The following is an 11,539-nucleotide window of genomic DNA, read 5'->3' as shown; positions in this document are numbered from 1 at the left end:
ATATTGCTACTTGAAAATGACCCCCTCAACAACATGATACTTTTCTTTAACTATGCGCTGGGTATGTTGTATTCTTTCTGATTAAATGTCCCTTTCTATATACCCCGGGTTACCCTTCCCTATCTTTTTATTATTTGTTTTATTTTTCTACACTTTCTTAATGCCCATTATACTATTTTATAAATTCGATAATATAGAAGGAATACAAATATGCTCAAAATATTCTTTATTAAGTTTGTTATTTTGATTTTCTTGAAATAAAGTTATTTAAACAAAAACAGGGTTCTGGATGAACTGCATTACTTAACACACTAGGTCAATTGCAATGTATTACCCTGCATTAAATAATGCAAATTGGCCAGGGACAGCCATCTTTTCATTTTATTTTTCATATTAAAATGTAATAGAGGCTCTGTACACTTCAGTCCAGCTGATGAAAGCCTGATCACGGGGTCATCCTATATTCTATTTTTCTGCCACATGAAGAAGACCCTTGGGGGCAGATTCAATTCTAAAAACATCGCCGTGTAGTGTCCCGGAATGGACGCGAAACACTATGCAGCTAATTATTATTTTGTGTGTGTGAAAATATTGCTCACTTTTGCTCAGGCCCCATAGAGATGCGAGCAAAAGTAAGTGTTTCTTTTTACCTTATAAACAGTAATAAACTACGGGAAACAGGAACATCTCTGATAGTTGAATCTGCCTTAGATTTTTTTTCAGGTACCTGGTTTATACATTACTAGAATATCTGATCAACAGTTTAAGATAATGAATTAGTTTTACTTGCAAAGTAGCCCCTGTGTGGACATACCCTTTAATCATTACACATTTTCACATGATCACCTACACTGCTGCAAATATGAAGATAATCAGCTGCTCATCTATCAAGTTCCAGTTAAGTGCCTGGAAGCATTGCTAAGGAGCTTTCCTCTGATTTTTAAAATTCCAGGATATTTTTCATTGTCTTACCTAAACTTTCCTTTTACATTCTTACTTTATTGTATAGTTGATTTCTTCTGTAATGCTCTTTTTGGTCTGGGCTTCTTATTTTGTAAATTATAACTTTTGTCTCACATTTCCTATAGGCTTTTCTGACCAGCTTTCTTCCCCCCTCTTTGTCTTTCTCGGCAAAGTAACACTGCAAATTACTGGTATGCTTTTAAAATATTGTGTGTATTGGTGGAAACAGGATGCGTACACTAGACTGGAGGAAGCAGATGGTATCTTTGACACCGTTCTTTAGAATTGTAAAATACATGTTGTCATAATTCCCATGAATACACTATTAGAATGTCAGTGAAGTTAAGGATGGTATGTGTTTTGTATGTCAACATCCTCTGCTATTTGAAACCACATTTAACACAATTGTCACACGTTGTCAAGTGAATTATCATTCATATTCGCCATATAGTTTGTGAGAATTTGTTTTTTCCCCCTAAAAACTATAGTCCATCGGCTGATACTTATTGGAGAGAATAATTTATTCTATTTAATTGGAGTGCAGTTTCAACCAGTAGGTGTTGCTGTGTGCTTTTTTTTTTTTTTTTTTTTTTTTTTTTTTTATTTATTTATTATCAAAAGACCTAATGCCAGCACACAAGAGGAAGTGAAACCCACCTACAGCACAAAATAATAACCTGATTAGTTCTGATAGTGGGAGGGGTTTTCTGTTTTAACGGGGAGTTTGGTACAGTATCCCCTTGATGGGATGACTATACACTCCAGGAACACTTAACAATAGCATGTGGTAGGCCGTGTCACATAGCTCCTCTGCAGTGTTCCCTGTGGCTGGCAAGGGCTCAAAGAAGGAAGCCCTTGCTGGTGTACTAGCCTGGTTATAAGCTTGGTTGGGAAAACACTTTAGAACATAGTTGATCTTTAATCTTAATATTTTTTTCATATTTAATTATTAAAAGACTTGCAGTTGGTGAGAGTGACTTTATGTTTTCTTACAAAGCTAAGTCATTTCTAGTTGTGGCAATGCATATATTTGTGGCACATTGTCAGTACTATTGCTCAAGGGGTGAATCTACTTTTGTATTTTACCTTGCAATATAACAGTGATATGATGGGGTTTATCAAATAGTGGGAACAATGGAAGGTGCATGATTGCCTTGACCCCCAACATAAGTGTAGATGGGGTAGCTCTGTACAGAGTTCCAGGTTCCCTGGTCAGAGCCCAACAAAGCAGTGTCTACCTATGTGGTAAGAATGTAGTTCAAGCAGTCATCCAACAAGTGGATGTCATATCCTGGCCTGCACTGTGCAGAAGGTACATTATCTGGGAGCACTGCCAATGTAATGGTATCCATGACCAAATCAATGGGGAGATCCATCTCAGGCTGGGCAAATGCCAGGTAGCCAATGTACCGAACAAAAAAAAAATACTGCGTGCCCCTAACCTTGGTCACCTCTATTGATGTCAGTGGATGCATTTCTTTGTTAGCACTTTAATATATCAAGCTGCCTCCTATATTTAACAGTGTCTCCTGAATTCTACATTGGTTTTGGCTACCAGTGAACAATTTGATATCCTGCTCTGCAAATTATGTGCTTAGGTTGATAGATGGGTTATTGCTATTCCTTACATGTCTACATAATAAAACAAGATCTTAAACGGTCACATCCTGTCTGAGCCTATTGACCTGGCTGTAATATTTGGAAGATCATAAGTTCTACTATAGAGAAGCATATGGAGACTATCTCTGTTCATAATTGATGTTTGACCTACATTTGACAACGTTGTTTAGTGGCACATGTTCAGAAGCTTATATGACTGTATATAGGAAATAAGAGTTAATTTATGAAGGTCAGAATTGACTTTGGTCTATCCGTCCATCTCGATTTCCACCAAAAATCATTTGTGGAGCAATATGGCAGCATTTGTGGATGAGCACACATTTCCACAAGCCAAGGGGAGAAGTTGGGAGAGCAAGGGTGTACTTTAAGTAAGGAGTAGGCATACTTTTGCAGAACAGTATAAAAACAAGTTTTTCATTTTGTGGAGATAGAGAATTGAAAAAAGAGAGGGGTGGAGTAGGCAAGCCTTTAGGGGTGTCCCTTGGTATGCTGATGGGCACAAAGGATTTATGTTGACTGCCTCTGTACTGTAGCTACAGTCAGACTGGAACTAAACATCAGGTGATATGTGTAGAGCAATTGTTAGCCAGGTTTAAATGTTTAAATTGCTTTACCTCTGGAATAGGATACTTTGTTGGAGAAGATGCTTCTGCACGTCCAAAGTCCACAATTGTTCCACACTTTGGGATATCTTCTACCCATATTCCATCATAGAGTTGGCCTTTATCAAGGTAATAAAACTGTCCGGGTCCATGCTTCTTTCCACCCTTCCAGAAACCTTCATACCGATTTTCATTTGCTGTTAAGGGATTCAAAGCATTAGAGTACATCACTCCTTAAAATTGTCTACACGTCACTTTGGGGCCCTTGCTGAAAGAATATGGTTTGTTTAGGGTATATATCTATGGGTGCTTATTTTGCACTGTGGTATATTCAATTCAAGCTGTGGCCAGCTGTGTACTGACCTAATCGTTAGACATCAGCAGTGGTCGCTATTTTCACAGTTGTTGAAGCTACATGGCGCAAAACCAGTACGTACGTGTGTGTGTACATAAAAATACAACAACCTTTTATGCAATCACACAATCACACAAAACCCACTATAATAAATACTATAACTTAATGATTACTATGTTGATATGTTAATTAATTGGTGCAGCTACCCTTAAAAACCACAACTATATGGAACATTATTAATTACAACAATTATTGACTTCTGAAAAAGAGAGTGCAAGCGAATAAAATACAGTATATATAAAAACTTATACAACAATGAATGACATATCATGAAAATCTAAAAACACTTAAAGCTCTAATTCACAAACCGGAAAAAAAAAGTTATAAATCAAAGAAAGGTCAACACGTCTATATAACTATATTATAACCACAGTAGCAATTCATGACATATAATACGGCCACATTCCATAATAATGATAACATGTCAAACCAAGAATTAATCAGCAGAGAGTACTGCAAGGGAGAGTCAGCCGAACAAAAACCTATCAACATTGTCAGCTGTTTTCGATTTAGCAAAACAGACACTGGAGTCAGTGTTGCTAACATAAAACTTCAAAGCACAGCAGGAACTGGTGAGAAACAAACCTGACGCATTTCAAATCATTGGAGACTTTGTCTAGGAAATAATCCCTGATGAAGTCTCCTGGATATGAAATGCACTCATATATCTAAAAATCTGTTATCCAGAAAGTATATATATGTGTGGGAAAAATATATTTATATAATGTGTGTGTGTGTGTGTGTGTGTGTGTCAGTTAAGAGGCCACCACACCATCATTTTAGGTAATTGTATAGTCAAAAAGAAAGTAATTTATCTGCATTCATAATCTGCAGTACAAACCTTCTTAAAGGCACATTAAGCTCCAAAATTTCCTTTCCCTATCTGTACCTAGGACGTGGAAATATACTTTTTTTTTTTTTCCTTTCACCATTTTGTTTTATTTCTGTACAATACAACATAGAATATAACGGCAGATAAGAACCGCTTGGCCCATCTAATCTGCCCATTGTTTTATTAACCTATTGTAACCTCAAACCCTATTTGGTCCTTAAATCTGTGTAAGGATATCCTTATGTCTATCCCAAGCATGTTTAAACTGCTCTACTGTATTAGCCTCTACCACCTCTGATGGAAGGCTATTCCACTTATCCACTGACCTTTTTGTGAAGTAGTTTTTTTTTCCCCAAATTTCCTCTGAACCTACTTTCCTCCAGTTTCAGTGCATGTCCTCATGTTCTAGTACTTCTCTTCCTTTGCAGAATGTACCTTGTTCAAACCCTTGATATATTTGAACGTTTCTATCGTGTCCCCCCTTTCCCTTATGTGCTCCCAACTATACATACTAAGATCCTTGAGTCTTTCCAGGTAAGCTTTGTGCTGTAGGCAATGCACTATTTTAGTTGCCCTTCTTTGTACAGTCTCTAACATGAACTTGATTTTTTTGTGTGCTAAAGCTGCACATAGTTTATACCCCAATTTCCCCCCCACAAATTTGGAAGGATAGTCACATTACTAGTTTGTGCTGCTGTTACTGTTTCGATGCCTGTGCTATGTGAGCAACTCTCTCATTCACTTACTCTCTGTAATTCTATTTCTATCTCTCTAATAATGAAAATATACTGTAGAGATCCTTCGCCACTCAGATTTGTGCTTCAGGGACACTGTAACTGGACCCATACAGACCAAAACAGAAACCTCTTACTAGGACATTACCTGGTCTATTTTTACCCACAGTCACAGATGGACTCTGGGAAAGGTTGAACTGATTCAAACCCAGCTTTGCACAGAAGTGTTTTACCCAAGACAAAATTGATGTCTGTTCACCTTTTGTGAATTCGGTTTCTAAACCTTTTTATTTTTTTTGGCTTGTGCTGATGATCCACGGAGTACTTAGCAAAATAAATTGGAAGATTGATTTGTGCATCTGTTACATACACAATATGGACAAAGGTATTTGGACGATTGACCATTACACCAACAGGGACTGTAATGACATTGTATTTAAATACATATACTTTAATATGGAGTTGGTCCCCCTTTTGCAGTGATAGCAGCTTCCACTCTTCTTGGAAGGTTTTCCACAAGATGTTGGAGTGTTTCTGTGGGAATTTGTGCCCATTCATTCTGTAGAGCATTTATGAGGTCAGGCACTGATGTTGGACGAGAAGGCCTGGCTCGCAATCTCCGTTCTATTTCATATCAAAGATGTTTGATGGGGTTGAGGTCAGGGCTCTGTGCGAGCCAGTCAAGTTCTTCCACACCAAACTCCTCAAACCATGTCTTTGTAGTCCTTGCTTTGTGCACTGCGGTCATGTTGGAATAGAAAAGGGCCTTTACCAAACTGTTGCCACAAAGTTGAAAGAATAGCATTGTCCAAAATGACTTTGTATGCTGAAGCATTAAGATCACCCTTCACTGGCGATAAGGGGCCTAGCCCAAACCCTGAAAAACAGTCCCAAACAATTATCCCACCTCCACCAAAATTCATAGTTGGCATAATGCAGTCAGGTAGGTAACGGTCTCCCGGCATCCGCCAAACCCAGACTCGCCCATCTGACTGCCAAACAGAGAAGCGTGATTCGTCACTCCACAGAACACGTTTCCAATGCTCCACACAGTGATGTGAGGCTTGTAGGCAGCTGCTCGGCCATGGAAACCCATTCCATTAAGCTCCCACCGCACAGTTTTTATGCTTACATTAATGCCAGTGGAAGGTCGGAACTCTTCAGCTATGGAATCAACAGAGTGTTGGCAACATTTATGCACCATGCGCCTTAGCAGTCATTGACCCAGCTCTGATTTTATGTGGTCTTCCGCTTTGTGGTTGATTTGCTGTTGTTTGTAAACGCTTTGACTTCTAATAATATCACTTACAGTTGACCATGGAATATCCAGCAGAGATGAAATTTCACTTATCGCCTTATTACAAGTTGGCATCCTATCACAGCACCACACTGGAAGTCACTGAGCTCTTCAGAACAACCCATTTTGTATCATAAATGTTTGCAAATGGAGACTGCATGACTAGGGTCTTGATTTTATACACCTCTGGCAACAGGTCTGATTGAAACACCTTAATTCAATAATTAACAGATGTGGCCAAATACTTTTGTCTATATAGTGTATGTTGGGGCTGAAATTCAAGTCCTGCATTCTGCAGACATTGGACTGTTTTTGGAGGCCCCAGTTTGCATGCAAAATTCCAAAAATGAATGTATTTTTAGTAATAAGTTTCCAGCACACTGAAATAGTGTGAATGTATTTCTTGTATGATTGCGGGTTTCTGTTATTTGATTAGTGACTACTCCTGAACGAGCAGAATCCTTGTACCATGCCTCTTACATGTTCTGTACGACTCTTGTTTGTTATGTACCTTACCCATTATGTCTTATGTACAGTATTATGCTGTATTTCTCTTATGTACGATGCTGCATGTGGTGCCATATACACAATGATAATAATTATGTCAACCCAGCACAGTAACCTCATATACCTTGATGTGTGGTTGTATTTTCCAGCAAGGGTCACTTTCTCCAATCTACTAGATGGGTCAACACAGTATTCATTTAAGTGGCATTTAAGTGGCAATATTGTTGCATAAAATGCTCAAGACGGTTGTAGGTGTAAAATGGTTACATGCAATAAATGGTTACATATTATAATATTAACAATAACCCCTACCTAAGATCAGCATCCCTTGACCACAGTGTTTATCTTCCAGCCATTCTCCTTCATACATATCGCCATTAGCAAAGTACATTCTACCCCAGCCACTTCGTTGTCCGGCCTCCCAATCTCCTTCATAATACTCTGTGTCTGCATAGAAATAAGTCCCATATCCCTATACAGAAATTAAAAACAACAATTCCATACGTCATTGTACAATATGAATAAATGAGCTTACATTGCCTATACAACATGTTTCTCAAGGTGAATATGCCACATGTACGTTACTGGTAACGTACATGTGACGTCCTTCTTAGACGTCTTAGTAAATCTACCTCCAAGTAAATACAGAAAATGCAATGGAGCTTAATTATTGTGTCTGAAGCCTATGGAAGAAATACTCTACTGGGTAAGAAGACATATTAAAATTTATATTAAATTTTCCCTATAATGAACAATGGAAATGAATGTGACAAGAATGTATACATAAGCTGAAATAAACTGGTAAGCTATATGTGTAAATTTTATAACCCCAGCACCAGTACAGGATGGTCAGTGATATTAAGGTCTATACATTGTGTATCCATGCAAACCATTTAGTGTGTCATTTTAGTTTGCCTCCAGTCCATATGGTCGTACTGCCTTCCCATGTCTTTCATCTAACTTGTTACCGCTACATTTTTCCCCATTGCAGTTCAACTCCCAGACAACCAGCATGCTGTCAACAGGTCTGCACATCTCTCTCGCCCCTGTGCCTTTTACGATCACAACTTTCAAACCTTTTTGTTGCCACTACAAACATGGCCAGGATGTCCAGCGATCACTAGGTCTGCATTCTTCTGCAATTAATTGCATATTGCCGCTCACAAGCGCTTGTTAAATGTACAACGGGCTGAGAGCACTGCAGTGTGCTGCAATTTAATGTAAATGTACCAGTCTCATGTGACTAATCACATGCATTCATATGAATAGGTATTACATTTGCAGTGCAGCGACGTCAGATACGTAACTGCAGAAAAACATGACAAAAGATGATGTATAGTCACAAGACTAAAAATTGTTTATCCCTGGCCAACATCCACCCTGTCTACCAATAGATGTTTACTTTCCTACTGTTTGTTGGGCTTGATTTAGACTACACAGGATGAAAGGATAATGTATAGTTCTGCTCTAGATCCTTTAAAGCCACCTGTGCTACAGTAACATACGGTGTCACATTGCGATGAAGCTTTAAATGCTTTATTTTTTTTTCTTTCCAAAAGGCCAGATGTATTTTCCCAAAAGTAAAATAAAATACTTGGGCAAGTCTATGGCAATCATGATCCTCACACAAATAAAACCAATATAAATTTATATGTCATACTTGCCAACTCTCCCGGAATGTCCGGGAGACTCCCAAAATTCAGGTAGGCAAGTATCCCGCATACGGCAACTTGCTCCTCAAAATGACGCGATTTGCGGTGAATCGCGTCATTTTGGCCCCGCCCCCACGACAAAAACGGCATTTTGTCGTGGGGACTGGGCCAAAATGACACTTTTCGCCATGCCCCGCCCCTCCTGCCCTCCAACCTCGCCCCCCTGCCCGGGATCTCCCGGAATTAAGTTTCCAAGGGTTGCCAAGTATGAGTTATGTCATCTGCTTCACATCTTGCACCCCCCAAAGCTGTTAACTGACCCAAAAAGTGGTCTTCATATTCTACCCCACCACCTACAACAACAACTGAGCCAATCGTATCCCACCTATAAAACTATGTTGGTAAGTATCGGTTAGTTCATAAAAATAAAACTATTCTGAGTTACAAAAGTAGCTAATTACAAGCATCTATTGGTGTACATAAAGGTACAACATACATGTTTCTTGTCATTCTTCCAGGACCCAGAATAAACCTTGACATATTCGCCAGTACTGGGGTCTTGTACGCTGTATGTCCCAAAACCACTCCTTTTATCACATATCCATTCACCTTCATAAATAGAGTTTGTGTTTTTCCACAAGTAAGTTCCTTTGCCTGAAATATTACAATTAAAAGAAAATATTAGTTCATGAAGGGTTCCATGGACAATGTTTATTTTTGCACAATCTAGCTACAGCTAGTATCCCCTATGGCTTCCTGTAAGTACTTGCAGGTACTTGTAGTCCCATAATGCTCCAGGGCTCACAGTCTGGAATATGAAAGTAAACAGCTGCAGGTGCAGGTTGTTGGCGCTGCTAATTAACGACATTGACCGTTGCATCTGCAGGAGTTTACACTCAAATACCAGCCCGTGAGTCCTGGAGCATCGTAGTACTGCTGTCAGAGATGAGTTTCTCCTAAACAACCGTGATCCCGAGCATTGGAGGGCTAGTTGGGAGTAGAAGAGATGTTTTTTTGTTTTTTTTTAAGTGAACCTGTCACAATTGGGATAATTGGGTATTTACATAGTGCATAGCCCCAGAATTTGCAAAGACCGTCCAGATTCTCGGATCCCAAAACAGCCTATCAGAAAGTGAGCATACCTTTTAAAAGAATGTGGGTGGGTCTTGGACGGACTTATTTGGTCTCAAAATCTTTGTAAAATGTTAGCAGGTATGTCTGTACCTAGGAGTCGAAATATAATAAAAAAGCATACCCCTTTGAAGGGGTGAGGAGATACATAACTGCACAAACGGGGACACAAGTTGAGAGGGGTAGGCGGCTTAGAAAAGCACTGTGGTGGAGAAGGTCACCCACAGACCGAATGCCAGATCTTTGTCAAAAAACTCAGGGTGGGGCACGCTCAGTGTCGGACTGGGGCATGAAGTGCCAACCGAGGGACTGCTACGCTAGGGGCCCACCAGAGGGGGTGTGGCCAGCCATCAAAGAAGCGAGACCAGACACTAGAGGGGGAGGGGTCAGCCCACGAAGGACAGCTAGCACCATAGTGTAGTATATAAAGAATGTTGGTGTGTATATAAAGAATATACAGTCTTGACCTGCCCCGTAGATTGGGCAGAACAGTCACCAAAAATCGAGATTGTCCTACTAGAATCTGAACATTTCACAGACTGTCCTACCAGTTTTTGTCACTTTCACCACCTGTGGCTGCTGGTTTCTTTAGTTGCGGCTTGTCTGGATCCTGGAATGTTGGGGGCCTTATTTTGGAAAAAAAAAATGGGTATATTTAGAAAATTCCAACCAGTCGCGGCGTTAAATCAATAGGACCCACAATTAATATTTAGGCCTTCCTCCAGCCCAAAAATGAAAGTAATAGTATTCCAATTTAATAGACAGCCCCAGCAATAAATTAATAGCATTTACAGATAATAAATCTACCTATTTCCCGCAACCGTCACTGCCATTAAATAATTCATATTCACATTTAATAAATAGACCTCATGCTCCTGAAACTCAGCCCCATACTCAATTAATAGCGCCCAAACCACTCCATCTTAAAGTAATAGTCCCCACTATAAAATTAAATTGCCCCACCTTCACCCCACAAACAAAATAGCATCCATTAGTTAGCCACCACCTACCACACACACATTACATTGCCACAAGCCCGCTGAGCCATCACACACACATTACTGTGCCCCTTCATCACCATGCTGTGCCTCCTTATGATCACACTGCGCCCTCCATGCTGCTTTTGCTCCCCCATTCAGGGGCGAATGGAGGATTGTCGGGGGGGGACCCCCAAAAAAAACACCCCCCGCGAGAGCTGCTACGTCCGTTTCTTCAGCGCTGTCCTATATAGCAGCCGCGGCGCTGTCTAAGAAGCATCCGCGGCGGATGCTTCTTTGACAGCGCCGCGGCTGCTGTATAGGACAGTGCAGCTATAGCGGCCACTTAGTTAGCGCAGGGGGGGTTTCTGGAGACTCAGAAACCCCCCCCTGCGTGCGCCACTGCCCTTCATCACCCTGTGCCATGCTGCTTTGGCCCCCCCTTCACACTCTGCCATGCTGCTTTGGCCCCCCTTCACACTCTGCCATGCTGCTTTGGCCCCCCCTTCACTCTCTGCCATGCTGCCTTTACTCCACCTTGCTTCCGTTCTTGCACTTACCTTTTCTATCAGCTTCTTTCTTCTCTTATTCTGTCTTCTCTCTTCTTGTTGACTTCTGTCTGCTCCGCTCCTCACTGAACGTCAGGCGTGATGACGTCACGCCCAACATTCAGTGCGAACGGAGCAGAGAAGAGTCGAGGAGCGCAGCGGTCACGTGAGTATTTCTTTTAAAAGTTACCCCCTTCCCCCACCAACAAAGAGGGGAGCGATCAGGGTCGGGGCCTATCGGGGGATAGCCTGGCCCCCCGG

General features: G+C 40.6%; 1 protein-coding gene across 5 annotated transcripts in view; it reads right to left on the bottom strand.

Annotated features, from left to right (window-relative positions):
* Window positions 1-11,539, bottom strand: part of MORN3 (MORN repeat containing 3) — a 49,671-nt gene that overhangs the window by 1,897 nt on the left and 36,235 nt on the right. For all 5 annotated transcript variants that reach the window (XM_075178155.1, XM_075178140.1, XM_075178165.1 and 2 more), the window contains 3 exons: window positions 9,119-9,276; window positions 7,283-7,442; window positions 3,198-3,382 (listed from right to left, as the gene is read on the bottom strand). In XM_075178155.1, the coding sequence (XP_075034256.1) occupies window positions 3,198-3,382; window positions 7,283-7,442; window positions 9,119-9,276 (503 nt within the window). The remainder of the gene's footprint in view (window positions 1-3,197; window positions 3,383-7,282; window positions 7,443-9,118; window positions 9,277-11,539) is intronic.

Source organism: Mixophyes fleayi, chromosome 1, assembly GCF_038048845.1.
Source record: "Mixophyes fleayi isolate aMixFle1 chromosome 1, aMixFle1.hap1, whole genome shotgun sequence".
NCBI lineage: Eukaryota > Metazoa > Chordata > Amphibia > Anura > Limnodynastidae > Mixophyes > Mixophyes fleayi.
The sequence above is the reverse complement of the archived record's forward strand: the minus strand, read 5'-3'. Positions and strand labels throughout refer to the sequence as shown.